We start from the raw sequence: 17,533 nt of genomic DNA, 5'->3' as shown, positions 1-17,533 counted from the left end.
AGCATCTCCTGTGGTGGTGGTGCTGGTGTTGGTGCTGGTGGAACTGCCCAAATCGACTAGACGCATACTCCCTCCCTTGCCTCCACGAGACATTCCCAAAGGCAACCCCAAGACCAGGCTCCTTGGACGCACTGGTTGGTCATGGTGGATCGGTGCATGTTCATGATTCAGAAAGAAGCGACAACCCTGACTCGGAAACCAATGCCCAGTTCGTTTTGGCCGCGCGGCTATTTACCGCTTGCATTCGCTCTCGGTCTGCAGCTCTGCCCTGATCTCCCCCCAGCCTACAGCCCGAGGGCCATCTGCCATTTCTCCATGTCGGCGCAGCCCCAGCGATCCTTCCATCGGGCCCTCTCACATTCCAGAAAGCAGCCTCCTCGTCGGCCATCGTCCGGCTCTCCCCGGCCAAACCATTTCGTCTCCATCCGCCTGAATGCAGGGCCCTGCCAGGAGCACTTTGCAGCATTCTACCAGCATGTGACGACCGAGTTTCCCGAGCTGCAAGCATACATTATCCCGCCGAGCGAGATGCATCTGACGCTGGCCTTGCTCCATCTCAATGAGCACAATACCAGCAGTGCCATCGCGGCGTTCGCCGAGGCCAGCCATGTGGGTGTCGACACTCCGGTCCTGTCGGCAGCGCTTTACGATCACAGATTTCTCCCTTTGGCTCACATTTTGATGCTGTCAGGTTGTCAGGCGCCATTTTTCCGACTATCTACTGGACCTGGAGTTTGGTGGAATCGGTGAGTGTCCTTCGCCCAACAGGCTCAGAAGCAGGCTCGCTCGCTCACCCCAGCGTTCCGCCAGACACCTTCCGGTCCAACTGGTCGACAGGACAGAAAACAAGAGTCGTCTACACCTATCCAAAGCCCGGGCCGTCGCTGTCGAAGCTGGCGAGTTTTGTTGGTGAGCGAGACGCACTCCCTTCTCCTGGTGCCGTCGATTCTGCCGATCGTCCGCCAGCGATGCTCCGAGTCGCTTGGGTGTGGCTTCGTGAACACCGGCCCTCGCTCTTGCACGGCTCTGATCCAACTGGGCTGGGCCCATCCGCCGGCTCTCTGGCCAACATGCAGATGATCTGTCGCTGCACCTCGCCTCGAAGCAGTCAAGGGACTCGCCGTTTCTATGGATCGATTCCAGCCCCGATCGAGCACGATTCACCCCACATTGCACCCTCATGAAGCTGAAGCGGACCGGCAACAGCGGCCCCATCCCCGACCACATCCCGGATGCCGCATACTCTCGCTTCCAGGGTTCGTTCGATCGCTTGTGGACGGCACGGGTCGCTTCGGCGCAGCTCCGCTATGGCCCCTATTCCGCACATGCGTTGTCTGTTGTCGGTCGGGTATCTGCGTCCTGATCCCCGGCGATTGGGCATACGTGACCCGATCGTAACATGGGCTGCCCCTCCTCCTCCTTCTCCTTGCCACAGATTTCGAATTTGGATCGGCCCGAATCGCTTCGATCGAGTTGTCCATCATGATGGGCCCCAAGGAATCCGATGGGTACTATCGCTCACTGGCATCCATCCCGCTGCCCAGCTGATCTGCTGGCGACGGGTCCACATCCGCATCTGCCTCGCAGGAACATTGCTTCCATGACATGCGACCAACCTCCGTGTGCGGTGGCCGCCTGGAGCACTGTGGATGAGTGTGCTCCGGGACTTACGAGATGGAGATGCGTATATTTTCAAGATCTGCAGGACAGCGCCGGACATGCTCTAGTTGCTCTTGTTGGAGCTCTTTTGCTCTTGCTCTTGCTCCTCAATGTACTTGTATATGCAGTCGATCGCCTTCTGTCCAACCAAGACACCGCTCTGAACATGGCTCGGATCCTCGAGCCCGTTGTAGTTGGTGCTCACGGGCAAATCGACGTCGCGGACGGCGCCGAGCACCTGGCTGAGCCATGTAATCGTGAGCCCTTCGTAGTCCTTCATGACCTGCAGCTCGTCCGCCGAGCCGGCCATCTTGACCTTGCGCAAAAGGGACGGGAACATCAGCGGCAGGTCCGAGAGGTTCTGATGCGCTGTCTGGAGGATGACGGCGAACAGAGACGATGCATTGGCCTTTTCGAAAATCGCTTGCAGAGCCGTGATGTTGGATCGCCAGTGGAAGGTCTGGTGGTGGCGACCACGGGTGAGTGCCGTTCCGAAGCAGGGAAGCCCAGGGGAGCCCAGGCGAGAGGAACCAGTCCAAGAACGAGCAGCACAGATGGATGGGAGCTTGGCGTCAGTATCCAGCATCAACTTGAACGAAACGAGTCCACCGCAGTGTGTGAAACCGAGCTTGGTACGAGTGGACTGGGTCCAGCAGGCTCAGCAGCGCCGACCTCACACAGGCCGGTGCAATGCAATGTCTCGACTAGCATACCTCGGACTGAATCGACAGGAGCGGAACGGTGCTGTCCACAGGCAGATTGTCGACAGCAAGCATCCAGGGATCTGAGCGAATGATGGAACGCAATCGACGTCGTAACCGTCATGGAAGAAGGGAAGGCGAGTACGGTGTTGGTCAGTGACTATCCCAAGAGACATCATGGGAGGCGAGTCGGCACCGAGACGAGACAAAAATGTATCCAGATGTCCAAAGCGAGAGTCGGGATTGCATGCGCATTGACCCTTGGATACAGCCACGGCTCGGTCTCGATTCGTACCATGGATGATGGCGCATCGGAACTTTTGGGAGCTCTTGCCTTGGAGGTGCTTGATGACGGTGGCAGCCTACGAGAGATCACGACAGCAATGCAGCAACGAGGACACAGCGACAATGGCTTCAGCGTCAGCGGATACACGACGGACACCCCCCCCCGAACGAACGGCTTGGACGACAGAGGACAACTCACGCCAAAGGAGTGCCCAGCCAGGATAAAGTTGTCCAAGTCCAACCGCTGCCGGAATCGCTTGCGGATCTCGTCGAGCGAATCGCCGGGCCGCTTTGGGCTCTCTTTCTTGGACGAGCCGTTGGAAAGCCAGTGCATCCAGGACGACGACGACGACGAGGTGGCCGATGGTGCCAGCGACGGGGCTGATGCTGGCTCCGAGGTCCCAGCCGACTTGGTGCCTTGGTGGAGGTCCTGGATCCACTGGACCAGCCGCTCGATCTCCTCGTGCTTGCGGGACATTTGCACCTTGCGCTTCCCAAGGAGGAACTGGTCGCCGTCGACGCCTGCTGGAGGCTTGGCCTTCCAGTACTCAAAGTACGGGATCAAGGCAGTGATGGGCGGCAGCGACGAGGACGAGGACGAGGACGAGCTCGATGGCGGAGGTGCGACGGGCGTCGAGAAAGAGTCCGGGGTCAGCAGCCGAGCCTCGACGACCGAGGCCGGGGTCTTGGTCCGATAGGAAACGAGGGCGCTCTGGTCACCGAACTCGATGGCAAAGGTAACGATGCCATGCGAGGCCAGGATGCCGCAGTAATGCGAGTACATTGTTCGGGTGCCGCCCAGGCCGTGGGCAAAGATGCAGACCGGGAACCGAGCCAGGGCAGCCGAAACCGATTGGGATGTAGCCTCGGTCTCAGTCTTGGCAGTGGCATTGGAATTGAGAGTGGCATTGAGAGTGGTATTGGCAGTGGCCTCGGACTCCGCTTGGGATTCGGGCTTGGATCCGAACTGGGTGTCCGGTGCCTTGGTCTCGCGGGCGAGCTTGTGGAGCAGCGGTTGATCAAGAATCCCAGGCATCTTGACAGAGCAGAGAGTCGGATAGATCACCAGCGACCCCAGCACGCTGGGCAGCTTCAAGAAGGTCGCCATGGCTTTGGCATAGATGTTCTGTCGGCCCTCCGGCAGCCACGAAGCCTGGACAGGCTCGGGATGGCCGGGCTCGGGAAGGTCGTCGGTGGGGTAGTAGATGCGGAAGAGCAGACCAGGAGCGAGCTCGCCTGGCGAGCCCGATTCACCCTCGACGGCGACAGGATCGGTCTCGACATCTTGGACAGCGACTCGGAAGGGACCGGGGTAGTTGGGCAGGCCTCTGGCAAGCATGGCTGCACGAAGGCGTCGGCGAAACGAGAGAGTGGGGGCGACCAGGTGCCTGCGAATGGCTATGGAACGGGAGGAAGAAGATGATGCCGGTAACGATACAGATGGTGACGGTGGTGTGAGTTCTGGGTTGGGAATTGCAGGGTGGTGATTGCGGCTGTGGATTGCAGATTGCGATTGCCAATGCTTGGGTTGGGAACTGGCGACGGTTGGGTGCGGATGGCGATGCGGCAGGACAGAGTGCTCAACAGACCTAGACGACGGCGGTGGCAGCAATCGCAGCAGCGATGGAAGCAGCGATGGGAGCAGGGACGGAGGCAGCAGCGATGCAATATATTGCTATATATTGCTATATATTGCTATATATTGCAAACAAAGGCGAGCCTTGGCAGCGAGCCCGCATTTGTCACCAAACGGGAAATGCGGACAATTTGCATTTCATCCGGGGTGCGCATGGCAGGGCACATCGACTCCCAGCAGCCATCTGAACATCATCGGGTCGGAAGAATCGATATCAACACATGAGCGCTATGGCAACACGCATCCTCCACGTCACTCCACAATCCGAACGGCGGTGACGGCGATCGTGATCATGGAACCTTTCAGAGTACGACCACACACACCGCAGATGATGAATGTGCTGCGATGCTGCAGTGCTGCAGTGCTATCCACCCATCACCCATCCACCCATCCACCCATCCACCCATCCACCCATCCAGCCGTTCGAGAAGGGATGGCATCGTTTCGTTTCGCTTGATTTTTGGATAGTATTCACAGCAGCTAGATTGCACGCAACACGCATGCGGGGGGATTGGCAAGGGCGATAGAGCAGGAATGGCAAGAGCGGCGGAATGAGAACACCACCACCAAACTACGGTGGCAAAGAACAGAGTGAAGCACAACATCGATATCCAGTAACTATAACAATAGCAATAGCAATAACAATAACAAATAACAAATAACAGTAACAAATAACAAATAGCAATAGCAATAGCAATAACAATAGCAAAGCCCAAAACGCAGAAAGAGGAAAAGAGCAGAACAACAGCGAACGAATATGAGCAGAGTGAGACACAGAACAGACCAAATGCATCAACATTGGGTCGTCACAACGGAAGCCGAGACCGTCTGTCTGCCTCCTCCTCACCAAGGGTGCGAGAGGATTCGTGGGTGTTCATCGCGTGTGCATGTGTGCGTATGTGTGTGTAAAAAAGTAGGGAGAGGGGAATAGCGCATCCAGGGCAGACAATGGAGCTGCAGTCAGAGCAGAAGCGAGGAGATACGGCAAGATGGAAGGATGGGAGAACAAAAGCAGTGATGATGTGAAGACTACAAGAAGGAGGAAGAGGGCCTCCTCAAACCACACGCAGATGAGCGTTGCCACAAGCGTAGCAGAGAGAATGGCGAGCTAGCGCCGCAAGGACGAACAAGTGCAGCAAGCAAGGACATCGCAAGAGCCTGAAGCACGAACGGACCGCAGCAGCAGCAACAGCAATAGCAACAGCAATAGCAACAGCAATAGCAACAGCAAGCGGCTGTGAGGCTTCGAGTGGGGAGGCCGTCCCGACTAAAAGTTGTCGCCGTCCAAGGGCTTGCTCTCGTCGGGCTGCGAGTTGGCCAGGTCTAACGACCCCGACGGGTTGTTCTCGATGGCGTGGTCTTCGGCGGCGCTGCCATCGTCATCGACGTGGCTGTCGTGAGAGATCTCGCCCATACCATCCTCGGCGGCGGACGACTCGCCAACCTCGCCGTCGTCGTGCTCGAGCGAGTCCTCGGCCATGGCAGCAGCGGGCTGCGGGTCCTGCTCGAGGTCGGCCGAGGATTCCTTGCCGAGGACGTCACCGCCAGAGAGGATGAGACCGCCGTCGACGGGAGCACCTTGTTCGAACGAGTCCTCCTCCTCGTAGTCGTGCGTGGCAGCGTACTTGTCGAGGTTGTCGTCGTCCTCTTCGTCGTCGGGGTTGTGGCTGTGGTGGTGGTGATGGTGGTGGTCGAGGTCGTCCTCGTCCTCGTCATCCTCCTCCTCTTCCTCGTCGTCTTCTTCCATGGCAAGCGAGTCGGGGTTCTCCTCGATGTGCTTCAGCACGGCTTCGGCCTGGATGTGCAGACTCTCGTCGTTGACTCCGGTGGAATCAAACTCGAGCTCGTACTCGAGCTTGGGCTTGACTTCCGAGGGATCGACCGACGCGTCCGCATCCGCATCCACATCCGCGGTATCGGGCACCTGGGGATCGTTGGTGTGGGACTCCGCAGAGGACGCAGCCTCGCCGTTGCCGATGTGCTTGCTCTCGTCAAGGGCATCGTCCGAGGAGTCGGGGGCAACGGCAACAGCCACAACTGCAGCCGCTGTTTGAGTGACTGCGACGGCCGCTAGCGGAGCCGCACTCGAATCATGGACCTTGGCGCTAAAGTGGCGGGCGCCCTTGACATCGCCCATGCTCTTGCGATAGGCCTCCATCTCCTTGGCATACCGGAGCTGGTCGTTCTTGGCCACGTCCATCCACTTGCGGCGCTCGGCTTCGTCCAGGCCCTTCCAGGCCTCGGAGATGCGCTTGGAGATCTGGCCGATGGAATCTTTGGGGTTCTGGGCGTGGTAGATCTTGCGGACCTCGAGCAGGTAGAAGATGAAGGCCGAGGTGGGGTGCTTGGGCTTTTCCAGCTGGCCTGCAAAAGTGCAAAATATGCGTTGCACGGCGGGGGTGGAGACAGGGGATGGATGTATGGTTGGATGGATGGATGGGTCAGTAACGGCAGGATGACAACAGCCGAGTCGGCAGCCACTCGCGCAAGCACACATGCACAGATGTTGCTCACACTCTGTCGTGCACAAACACACATGCACAGATAGAGATACGCTCTCACGCTCCATCGCGCACACTCTGCCGCACTCACCCGCCATGGCTGCCTTCTCCATTCGCTTGCGCTTCTTTCCGCCGGCAGTCTTCTGGATCTGGCTCCACTCCTTCTTCATCTCCTTGGCCATGTCGTTGTACTTGATCCTGTCATCCTCGCTGGCATGCTTCCAGGCATCAGCCGTGAGCCGCGAGATCTCACCGACGCCGAGGTGCGGGTTGTTGGCTTGGATCTCACTGCGCTTGTCCTTGTTGAAGAGAATGTACGAGTTGGGCGGCCGCTTGAGCGACTCCACAGCCGAGTGGAACTTGGATCCGGGCGCACCTGGCCCGCCGGTCTGGGCCTGGGTCGGTGTGAGCTTGGACTTTTTCCGGATGCGGCGGTTGGGGTTGGCGGCGATGATGCTCTTGTACTCGTCGCGCAGCTGGGTGGCCTTGAGCTTCCACTTTTCCTTGGCCGTCTGGGGGAAATGTGAAAGTTGCGTTGGACAGAGATAAAGGGAGGGTCATGGCACACGGGCGATGCGAGAGGGATGAGTACCAGAGGACATATGGCAGATCGACACGGGGCAATGCAGATATCTGTACGCCGATGGCAACCCGGGCCTGCACCGCCCATCCCCGCAGCGCCAGGCACACCCGCCTGGCGCACCGCCTGGCATCGCACACAATTGGATCTATCGGACTCGCGCACAGCGACAGAGCACAGCGACAAAACGCAGGTCTTACCTCCTCCATGGCGGCCCACTCGTTGCCCATGATCGAGCTCATGGCCGCCGTCGACATGTGTGTGTCCTGCTTGTGCAGCTCCGGACGGCGGGTCTGGCAGTACAGGAAAAACGCATTGGGCGGGCGCTTGACCTTGTCGGCATCGTCGGTTGGCGAGGTATTCTTGCCGTTTGCGGCAGCGCCGGTCGTCTTGGGAGTCACAGGCTGCGACGAAATGGACGACGATGGCTCGTTGGAAGACTCGCCGGCCTTGGCAGCAGCGGCGGCTGCAGCGGCTGCAGCTTTGGAGCCCCTGGACCTCGACTTTGGCGTCTTGGTCGGGGTTGCAGCCGGGGTAGTGGGAGGCGCTGGGCTTGGATAGCTGGCGTGCGGAGCAGAGACTGTAGCTGGAGCAACGGTGGCCGAGGCAGCCTGAACGGCGGCAGCAGCAACAGGCGGATTGGCAGTGCCGCGCGGGTTGAAGCCGACCTGGGACGAGGGCGACAGAACGTTGGCGGCAGGATGTTGCGGATGGGGAGCCTGGGCAAGCGGCTGGATGTGGGTGGGCGAGTTGTTGAGCAGATCCGGGCGAGGATCGAGGGGATGGACCATGGGGTGGCCAGGCTGCGAGTTTGAAAAGGGATGCGAGTACGGGTGGTGGTAGGGCGGATAGGACGGAGGCAGGTACGACTGGTACGGGTGCGGCGGGTACGACTGCGAGGCGTGGGCGGGCGGTTGCATAAAGTTCGGGGTGGCGGGGCTGGGCGACGACTGGTGCTGGTGATGGTAGGGCGAGGGATAGGCGTGTGAATCTTGGCCCTGGCGGTAGTGCATCGGGGCGGTGTTGACCTGCGGGTTGGAGAAGGACAGGGAGTTGTGGGTGGGGATCTTGCTGGGATCGTGGCTCATGAACTGGGAGGTCTGCAGAGCCGAGGAGTGAGCCGCGGCGGCAGCAGGGTCGATCGAAGCCGATGCCGAGGATGTGTTTGCGGTGCCAGAGCCGACGACGCCCGAGGCAGTGGTGGGCTGCGGGTTGCTGAGACCGGTGGAGACATGACCCCAGGCGAGGCTGCCGGGCTGTTGGCCCATGCGGCTGTACTCATAGTGGGGCTGGGACGGATAGTAGTGCTTGGGATCCTGGGCATGGTGGTAGCCCTGGCTCTGCTGTTGCTGTTGCTGTTGCTGCTGCTGTTGCTGTTGCTGCGAGGCATGGGCCTGGGGATAGGCGGACGAGTAGCCCTGGTTGCTGGAGGGATGGGTGGCCTGGGAGCCGTAGGACTGGTGCTGCATGACGGGCGACGGGCCGAGTCGGTGGTTGACGGGTGGGGGGACCGAGGGCGGCGAAAGGGAGGTTGGTGCCGAGTTGTGGGGACTTTGCCGAATGGAGCTGTATCGTGGAAGTGCGGCGTGGGTGGTGTTGGATGGTGCGGGTGGTATTGGATAGTGCGGGTGGTGTGGATGGTGTAGATGTTATTTGATAGTCACGATGCAGAGGGCCGCAGTTGATGTGACGGGTTCGAGAAGGTTGTGCAATTGATGTAGTGGATGCAGTGAGTGCAGTGGGAGCGATGCGGCACAGGGTTTTGGTGTTGCCGAAGAAGAGCAGTATTTTGCGCCCGGCGAGGGCCGCGGGTGCGTTGTCGGGTATATGAGTTTGAGGAGGCCGTCCAGGGGGGCGAGGACGGGCGAGGACGGGCGAGGACGGGCGAGGGACGCGCCGAGAAGCGAGAGCGAGAGCGAGAGGGCGAGCGACAAGCCCGGTCCGAGGAGCGACAAGTCCGGAGGGAGAGCGGCGCGGGTTGTGAGGGGCGATCGTCGTGGTGGGATGTGATGGAAGGGAATGCGATGGGATGTGACGTGATGGGATATGGTAAAATGCGGGAGGGGGAAGAGCGATCGGTGGATTGGATTAGTCGGCAATGAGTATCAGAATCGAGCTGCAGGATCGACCGATCGAGGCGATCATGGTCGATGAAGCCGGCTGGCAAGTGCAAGTGCAAGTGCAGCAAGTGGGCAAGAGTGGGCGAGTGATAGGTATGTGGTGTGCAATATGATGTGCAATATGATGTGCAATATGATGTGCAATATCATGTGCAATATCATGTGCAATGTGATGTGCAATGTGCAATGTATAGTACGCAGTATGCAATGCGAAATGTGCGCATTGACTGGCGTGCGTGCAGGCCATGGCCCCGCCCATGAGCGTAACGCAGACCCGCCCAATCCAGGCTGCAGACGACGCAGGACAGGCAAACGTACATGGTCTACGGCAGGCGAGTTCCCGGCAGAGCGTGAGAGGCGGCGGGGAACAAAAAAAGAAGGCCGAGCAGTTCAGTGAGGGCACTTGTTCAAGGGAGCGAACAGCGCACTTATTGTCTTGAAGGGCAGCAGCTGGATGGGGAGAGCAGGACCAAGATTTGTTGCGGTGGTCTCAAGCGACGAGTGCGGGTTACAGAGAGAGCAGTGAGTTTGTGGGGGGGGGTGCTCAAAGGAGCGTTTCTTTCGGTTCGTTTCAGCAGTTGCAGCAGAGAGCAGCAGCGGCTGTAGGGGAAGCAGTTCTTTATATCAGATCAACAGGGACGCACCGGGCCGGGCCGAGGACGGCCGTTGTGCTGTGGTGCGGGGGGGGGCGAGGGGCGAGATGGGGAGCGAGATGGGCGGCGAGGATGTGCGAGTGTGCTGGACGAGCGCGCGAGAGGGCAGCGAGAGTGCAGCAGCGAGAGCGAGAATGCAGCAGCGAGAATGCGGGGCCAGTGCAGCAATCCCCAATGCGGGCCAGTGGAGCAAGTCAAAGAAAGCGAGTCAAAGAAGCAAGCCGATGCCAAGCCAAAGCGGCGAGCCAAAGCTGCAAGTGAGCATTGGCTCAGAAACACACCTGTCTGTTGGGGGGAGAGCCAGGAGAGAACCCGAAGGAAAGAACGTGGGCGGCAGCAGACCAAAGCCGGCAGTCAGCAGGACAGAACACGGCAGGACAGAACACGACCGAACAAGCCCAAGGCGAGTCCAATTCAAATCCAATTCAAATCGAGGGCAATGCGCTCAGCGACGCGAACAAGCCCAGGCCGCTTGTGGCAGGGCTGCGGCCAACGGGAGGGCGAGTCGCGGTCCAACAGCAGCAACGCCGTTGGCTGCAGGGTCGAATGCGGAACGGGAATCGAGGGTGTGTCGATAGGCAGTGTGGTGCGAGAAACTGCAAATAGAGAAACGCAAATGTATAATGGCAAATATAGAGCTGCAAATATATATATATATATATATCTATCTATATATATAATACCTGCCAGTTCAGGGCTGCAGTAGAGTAGGGTTGAGCAGAGTGAGTAGAGTAGAGCAGAGCAAAACTCGCCGATGCAGAGCTGCCAAGAGCGCAAGAGAAACAGCAGCAACAGCAAGAGAAACAGCAGCAACAGCAGCAACAGCATCAACAGCAGCAACAGCAGCAACAGCAGCAACAGCAACAGCGACGCGGCCGCAAAGACAACGCCACACGCACCCGCTCCCCACCGTCTGATTGGCCCGCCCTTTGTTCGCCCGCCGCCCGCCCGCCCACCGCCGCACCCCCGCCGCGCCGCGGACCCCGATCCGCAGCCGCTCTCGCTGCCTTCTCGTGGCCGTCTCGTGGCCGTCTCGCGGCTGTCTCGCTGTCGCCCCTGGCCTCGCTGCGTCTCGCCGTGTCCTCGCTGCCAGGCTACTCTCGGTCACACCTGCACGACCGCGCGTCGCACTGGACCCGTCGGGCCAGCCAATCGACGTCCTGCTTCACTTTGCTCGTCGCGGGCCAGCTGCCTGCCTGATTTGGACGTGCCTCGGCCAATCGCGATGCGGCAAGCCTGTCTCTGTCTCACCGCCAAATGTCCAATCGCATCGCGTCTCGTTCCTCAGCCAGCGAGAGACGAGAAGCGTGGGAGAGACGAGAGCCCTTGCTGATCACGGGTTCCTCGATACCCTTGCTCATGGACTCACACATGGACTCGCACATGGACTCACACATGGACTCACACATGGACTCACACATTCAGTCGCCCCCATCCCCTGCACAGCCCATGCCCAGCGTCTCAGTCACCCAAGTATATTACGTCGCTAATCGATATGAGGCTCGACGTCGCTGGTGGCCCGTCGGCACTATTGGCTCGGTTCCCACTCCAGGTCGTGGACAACAACGTCAGGCTCGCTTGCTGGTCCTTCATCGTCCGGCCCAATGCGGGCAAGCAGGTCGTCCAGACTTTCCACGGCATCGCCCTTGCCTTGGCTTGACTCCAGCGCCAGCTTCACCGCTGCGTATTGGTCCTTGAGGGCCTGCAGCATCTGCATCTTGGTCACAACAACGCCCCGATCATCATATGCCTGCTGTGTGATCTCTTCAAAGTCCGTGCCGTCCAAGAACGTTTCGTTTCGGATGACCACCGAGTGCTTCTGAATGTAGTAGCTGCATGCGGCCATCTGCTCCATAACTTGTTTCTCGCGCTCTTCGAGCTCGCCCATCTGCTTTGTAAGGCGGGTTTTCTCCTGTTTCTTTGGCAGTGCGACGTGCTTGGTCCCTCCGATATCCAGGGTCAGGATCTCGGTCGTTGCGCTCTTGCAGTCCAAAGTAAAGCAGACCTCCTCCCAAAAGAAGGATGAGTGTCCGCATTCGGGATAGGCTCCGTTGTTGCGAGCCCATTGGAAGCCGGCAGTGGGGTGCGGCTGGCTAGGCATCCTGACTAGATAGTAGCATCCATCGATCTTGGCCCTCTTGGAGCAGTCTGGGTGGGAACAGACCATGACTCCTTCGGGATAATAGCTGAGAAAGTACTGGAGGAAGCTGCGATTCTTTTGGCAGTCACCCGATTGCTCCTTGCTGGCGGCACGTTCGTATTCGTCAATCCGCTTCTGCAGGTCAAACTTTTCGGCATGCAGCTCGCGGAGTTGTGGAGCCAGCTTCTCGATGTGAATCCGCAGCCTCTGGAGCTTGTATACCAGTCGGAGATCGTGTGGCTCGTTGGAGCAGGCGAGCTTCACAAGTCTTCGGATGGCTTTGGACGACTTTTCCCATGCTTCCTGGGCCGTTGACTTTTCCCATGCATCCTGGGACACGTCTGCGTCATCCGATGGCTCCTGGGAGGCCCCTTCCGCCTCGCCAGTGCGGGCACGGGCCTGCTCCGTCAACAGGAAACGATAGGCCTCGTTGTCGACCAGGAAGGTGTTGTCGCCGCGCAGTGGGATATCGACACCGGACTGCTGTTTGATCTGCTCAAACAGCCGCTTCAGCAGCGTTTTGGTCTCCCCCGCCTGGAAGAACGTCGACCGGGCCTTGGTGAAGAGGAAGATGGCCCTCTCGACCGCCTCCCGGTCAAAGCACTGCAGGAGCTCGAGGATGCAGAACCGGAGCCAGACCGTCAGCCTGCTCTCGTTGACCGGAAAGACCAGGACGATCGCGTGGATCACGCCGATGCTGGTGGCGTACTTGATGATGTTGGCCATGTTCTTCTTGTCCTGGGCAATGCCTCTTGTATCGCCCATCCCGGGGGTGTCGATCACTCGGATCTTGGCCGGGAGCCCGTCGTCGTCTTGGAAGTTGAAGATGTACGACTGGCAGCACTGCGTTGTGGACTGGCCATCGACAAACTGCTCGTTGGCATAGACATCTATCCCCCACCCAAAAGACAACGAGGTCAGAGAGGGTATCAGCGCCACGATGCTGCTGGCTTCTGTCCAAGCCGATGGAGACATGGGGGTCTGCATGACCGCTCCTCTGTCACCGATTCCCTGATGCTGATGCCCTGTCGCTCTGTTCATGGCCTGGCCAGGCTAATCGAGCGCTCACCTGGGCCGGCGTCTTTCAGGTGCCGGGGCTTGGCTTCGATAACAGTTTCTTCAAAGGTGTCAAGATCGACGGTCGAAAAGCGGGAATGGACCAAGGTGATGGGATTGCGAGAGGCAAGGGCGGCGTCGAGGCTCCCAAAGGTCAGGTAATTGGCAAGCGAGTTGATAAGGGTCGACTTGCCAACGCCGGTCTCGCCCAGAACCAGAATGTTGGTGCAGTTTTGGGGCGTAGCTGGTGTAGCTGGTGCGGTCAGGACATCAACTTGGGCTGAAAGGGAGAGCTGATGGATACGTGAGTTGGATTGCCAGAGACATGGAGGCGACGAATCGCAGGGACGTTGGCGACTATGCGCCCGGGTTCAGCAGCGGGCCCCCGGGAGCGATGGGTATGCACAACGGCACTGCACAGAGCTGCTGCTGCATCCAATAGCAGCCATCCGGTGGTATCCGCTGGGTGGGATTGCTGCAATAGCATCGACTGGGTGGGATTGTCGGACCAACGACGACCGAGCCTGCTCTCCCGGCGGGTCCATGCAACCCCGCTTACCATAGATGTACTCGCTGCTGCTTGCGAATGAGGTGACGGAAATGGCAGTCGAGTGGAACTGTTTTCGCAATGGATTCGGTCCAAGGCCAGGGCGGCCAGGAGCAGGGTTTTAAATTGTTCGACACGCGGTATCAGTCCGCAGCGTGACCAACTGTTTCAGCCACGGCCTTCATGACAACAAACCCGCAAGCAAATCAAGCAAGCAAGCAGCCAGCTGTGGCTTCTCCGGATACCACAGGCATTCGATCTGCACATTCCGGGAGTGCCTTTGGGGCACCGGCTACCAAACCCTCTCTCCGCCTTCGCCTGCGGGAGGGGTATTCATTTATACTGGTAGTGGTCCGGAGCGGCAAATTCGATATGAATATACCGGCCAGACCGCCGAGCCAAGCGCCCCAGCTCCAGCCCTACAGGCTCCTGACTCAGAGAAACAGGGAGCGTGATGGAGTTGAGCCTCGGATAGGATACCGGGTCGATACCGTCCAGACTCTGGATCGACAAAGGCAGCACCAAGTTGCTCAGCTGCGGGGCGTTGCGGGTCAGACCAACCAGGCTCTTGAGCTTGCTGCTCTTGGCCGCGTTGAGTCTCCACAGGGATTCCAACGAGGCGGGCATGCCCTCGAGAGTCTCGATCGATGGGGGGACCGTCATGTCCCGCAGGCTGCTGAGCGACGGCAATCCCGCCAGGGTCGTCAGTTCCGAGCAATATTCCATGTTCAGTAATGTGAGCCGGTCGAGTCCTTCAGGGAACCCCTCCAAGGTCCGCAGCCGAGGCGGAAGCAAAAGCGTCTCCAGCACCGGCATGGATCGCGGCATATCATGCAGGCTCTCGATCCGATGGCATGAGCCCATATCTAGCCGCTCGAGGCTGTTGGCGCAAATCGAGAGGCCCGCGAGTCGCTCAATCGATCGTGACGGCGCGAGGGAGGTGAGAGCCGGCAAGGCAGGAAGTGCCTCCAGATCAACGAACGCATCGCAGCAAGACATGTCGAGGCTCTTGATGGTCGCTGCAAGCGTCTGGAGGTCCGCAAGATTCGCCAGCAGCGGAGGCAGCCCGAGCCGGCTGAGATTGGTCATGGGCGACGGCAGTCCGGCCAGCGTGGTGATCTTGGAGCACCCCGACAGGTCCAGCGTCGACAGCTTGGACAAATGCGATGGAATCCCGGCCAGGCTTTCGATGGACGACGGCGGAGTTAGACCCTCCAGAACCCCCAGCCACGGCATCTGGTTCCAGTCCCAGGCCGCTTGTCCGGGCCGCAGCCGCTTGACCTCCAATCCGGTAATGTTGTCGAGCGACCGAGGCCAGCCAGAGAGGGTGGTGAAGGTGCAGTCATAGAGCAGCACGTCGCAGGGAAAAGAGAACCTGAGATAGTGCAGCTCATGCGGCAACAGCCCGGCAAGCTGCTCGGGCAGAAAGAGTGGGTGTGGGCGGGCGAACCGGATGACGATCAGGAGTTCCGTGTGCATCTTGGGGATTGTATCGAGGATATAGGCTCCATCGAGCAGCTCGAACTGCTCCTCGTCCGTGAATTCGTCGCCTGTCTTGCGGCCGTTTACAAGGGTATACTTTGCGGCCGGGACGTATGAAGGTGCGCGACGGCAGATTCGACAGACGCTGGCAACGTTTTCGTGGAGCTTTGGGTTCTCGTAGACGGCCCACCAGAGCTGCAGCTCCTTTTGATGGGCCGAGAAGGATCGGGGAAGGAACGACTTTGAGCGATTGAGATAGCAGTGCAAGCCCTGGAGAACGACCTTGCGATCAACCGAGGCCTCAATGTCATCAAAGAGGAGTTCGTGAAGATCAAACGACTCGAAATAGCGGATGTCGTTGGAAAGTACGAGAGATTGAAGCGCAGGGGAGAGCACATTCGACCATACGGAGTAGCAGTCCAGAAGCGACTTGGCCTGGCGACTCAATCGGAGGAGCCTGGCGAGAGTCGGCAGATCGATAGCGCTGAGGAAGACATCGCTGGCAGCCAGGACAGCAAGGAGATTGTGCTTGGCGAGAGACGCATGGGCTTCCTCGGTGAGCATGGGAGGAGTGGGTGGAGACGATGGAGGTGATGGAGACGATGGAGACGATGGAGGTGATGGGGGTGATGGAAACAGTGGAGACGATGGAGAATTTGGGAGGCGAAGCAGAATTCGGCGGGGTGGCCGACCCGATCCGCAAGTCCATTCGTGGATTCCACCGCAAATGAAGTGTACAAATCGATCATCCAGCAGTAACTCTGCTCAGAATCGATCCATGCTAGACGCAGGGTGGGGTGGAGGGCGGCTGGAATACATTTGCTTCGGTCGCCAACAATGAAGATCATGGCCAGCGCACGACGTTTTGGGAGGAGGGAGGGGCAACAGAATAGGTTGGACATTGGACAAATTACCGGATGCCCAGGTTTGTTTATTATTATATATCGTGATTATCGACAATCAGAACAACAGTCATTGGGATCTCTCTTGGTGAGACCAGAATGCGGGGGCCGCCTCACCAGTGTGCGACTCGGTCACGATGATATGTCGACCAAGGATGTGGAATGGTGATCCATACGGCTGGATCCCAGACACCATGGAACAACCAATAGCTCGACCTCCACGCACCATGGAACACCATGGAGCCCCATGGAACGCCAACAGCGGGGGGAGGTTTGTGATGACTGCATCACTGCTTGCGGGCAGCGTTCTTGGCCTGCCACTCGATCACTCGCGGATGGCTCTTGACAGTGTCGTAGACCTTGGTGATGTGAATGTACGGCGCCACCAGATCGGCAGGCATGAACGGAATCAGAGGAGCCGGTCCCGAGACCATGTTCACCAAGTGGTAGAGCGTAACGTCGGCAATGGTGATCTTGTCGCCGACCGAGTACTTGCCGCTGTACTTTGCCAGGACGTTGTCCAGACCCGCAAGCATGGGCGGGTAGACCTCGGTGGCAAGCTTGTTGCAGGCAGCGGCCATGCTGGCAGGATCCGGGCAGTGGAAGACCTCGACGAGCTTGGCGGCCATGTCGCCCAGCTGACCAAGGGCCTGCTCGGTCAGAAGGCAGGCAAAGGGGTCGTCGTTGCTGGGGTACAAGCCCGAGAGGATTCCGGCGTAGTGCAGCAGAGCGTCCGACTGGGCAACGACGTGCTCGCCGTCAACCGTCAGGACGGGGAGCTGGCCAAAGGGCAGGGTGGGCTTGATGGCGGCAAACTGCTCGCGGGTCAGGCGCTCATCTTCGAACTCGACGCCGCCGATGAAGAGAGTGAGGCGGATGGCCTCGGCACGGCCGGGGCTGTCAAAGTAGGTGAGCTTGAGGGAAGAGGGCTTGGTGACGGTCATGGCGGTGGTCGTGTCGGATAGAGGCGGTGGTCGTGTCGGATAGAAGCGGTGGTCGACTGTGGGCAAGCGAGGCAGATGTTTGCTGGGAAGTTGGTATCGCGGCGCACCGCATTTGTATGGCCCCGGTTGCCGGGTTGCTGGGGATGCCCCACGACCGCCGGGCCAATCAGCGCTGGTGCCGGTGCCAAGCCCCGCCCGCGCTGAGAAATCGATCGCAGGAGGTTTGAAACATCCTTTCTTCCGGAGGGTTGGCAGGGAGCGCCGCCGATCAAAAGTATCGCTCGCGAAGTGCACCATGGGGAGCGGCTTGCGATCCGGGCCATGATG

The 17,533-nt window shown here is 59.3% G+C and overlaps 6 protein-coding genes across 6 annotated transcripts; 1 reads left to right on the top strand and 5 right to left on the bottom strand.

Moving 5' to 3' along the window:
- The first annotated feature begins 7 nt into the window (after positions 1 to 7).
- BJ171DRAFT_320061 (kinase A anchor protein) lies at positions 8 to 1,657 on the top strand. The gene is made up of 6 exons (XM_053107131.1): positions 8 to 134; positions 262 to 609; positions 692 to 746; positions 811 to 909; positions 1,077 to 1,256; positions 1,436 to 1,657. The coding sequence occupies exons 2-6, from the start codon at positions 316 to 318 to the stop codon at positions 1,546 to 1,548; spliced, it is 741 nt and encodes a 246-aa protein (XP_052961985.1). The 5' UTR covers positions 8 to 134; positions 262 to 315; the 3' UTR covers positions 1,549 to 1,657.
- A 66-nt stretch (positions 1,658 to 1,723) lies between these two features.
- On the bottom strand, positions 1,724 to 3,984 carry BJ171DRAFT_589520 (the record flags this gene model as incomplete). Its single annotated transcript, XM_053114459.1, has 4 exons — positions 1,724 to 2,119; positions 2,373 to 2,443; positions 2,656 to 2,722; positions 2,845 to 3,984. 4 exons carry the CDS (start codon positions 3,982 to 3,984, stop codon positions 1,724 to 1,726), a joined length of 1,674 nt encoding a protein of 557 aa, XP_052961984.1.
- Positions 3,985 to 5,548: 1,564 nt separating this feature from the next.
- BJ171DRAFT_480902 (uncharacterized protein) lies at positions 5,549 to 8,630 on the bottom strand (the record flags this gene model as incomplete). The annotated part of the gene is made up of 3 exons (XM_053108935.1): positions 5,549 to 6,645; positions 6,874 to 7,294; positions 7,563 to 8,630. 3 exons carry the CDS (start codon positions 8,628 to 8,630, stop codon positions 5,549 to 5,551), a joined length of 2,586 nt encoding a protein of 861 aa, XP_052961983.1.
- A 2,964-nt stretch (positions 8,631 to 11,594) lies between these two features.
- BJ171DRAFT_320030 (uncharacterized protein) lies at positions 11,595 to 14,052 on the bottom strand. The gene is made up of 3 exons (XM_053107130.1): positions 13,891 to 14,052; positions 13,345 to 13,624; positions 11,595 to 13,165 (listed from the first exon to the last, which is right to left on the bottom strand). The coding sequence occupies exons 1-3, from the start codon at positions 13,891 to 13,893 to the stop codon at positions 11,664 to 11,666; spliced, it is 1,785 nt and encodes a 594-aa protein (XP_052961982.1). The 5' UTR covers positions 13,894 to 14,052; the 3' UTR covers positions 11,595 to 11,663.
- Positions 14,047 to 16,016, bottom strand: BJ171DRAFT_320025 (uncharacterized protein). The gene has a single exon (XM_053107129.1). The coding sequence runs from the start codon at positions 15,922 to 15,924 to the stop codon at positions 14,212 to 14,214; it is 1,713 nt and encodes a 570-aa protein (XP_052961981.1). The 5' UTR covers positions 15,925 to 16,016; the 3' UTR covers positions 14,047 to 14,211.
- Positions 16,017 to 16,250: 234 nt separating this feature from the next.
- On the bottom strand, positions 16,251 to 17,434 carry BJ171DRAFT_535102 (uncharacterized protein). Its single transcript, XM_053112841.1, has one exon. The coding sequence runs from the start codon at positions 17,204 to 17,206 to the stop codon at positions 16,550 to 16,552; it is 657 nt and encodes a 218-aa protein (XP_052961980.1). The 5' UTR covers positions 17,207 to 17,434; the 3' UTR covers positions 16,251 to 16,549.
- Positions 17,435 to 17,533: the final 99 nt, after the last annotated feature.

Source organism: Polychytrium aggregatum (assembly GCF_025602895.1).
Source record: "Polychytrium aggregatum strain JEL109 chromosome Unknown BJ171scaffold_98, whole genome shotgun sequence".
In the NCBI taxonomy this organism is placed as follows: Eukaryota; Fungi; Chytridiomycota; class Chytridiomycetes; order Polychytriales; genus Polychytrium; species Polychytrium aggregatum.
This window is presented reverse-complemented; position numbering and strand designations above follow the sequence as displayed.

Excerpts from the sequence above, each read along its gene's own strand:
- BJ171DRAFT_320061 (XM_053107131.1), top strand. The coding sequence starts at position 316 with ATGTCGGCGCAGCCCCAGCGATCCTTCCATCGGGCCCTCTCACATTCC. Across the intron at positions 747-810 it reads CCTGGAGTTTGGTGGAATCG|ACACCTTCCGGTCCAACTGG; the intron begins GTGAGTGTCCTT and ends GCGTTCCGCCAG. Across the intron at positions 910-1,076 it reads GAAGCTGGCGAGTTTTGTTG|ATGATCTGTCGCTGCACCTC; the intron begins GTGAGCGAGACG and ends GCCAACATGCAG.
- BJ171DRAFT_320030 (XM_053107130.1), bottom strand. Across the intron at positions 13,166-13,344 it reads CCTGAAAGACGCCGGCCCAG|ATGTCTATGCCAACGAGCAG; the intron begins GTGAGCGCTCGA and ends GGTGGGGGATAG.
- BJ171DRAFT_320025 (XM_053107129.1), bottom strand. The coding sequence starts at position 15,924 with ATGCTCACCGAGGAAGCCCATGCGTCTCTCGCCAAGCACAATCTCCTT.
- BJ171DRAFT_535102 (XM_053112841.1), bottom strand. The coding sequence starts at position 17,206 with ATGACCGTCACCAAGCCCTCTTCCCTCAAGCTCACCTACTTTGACAGC.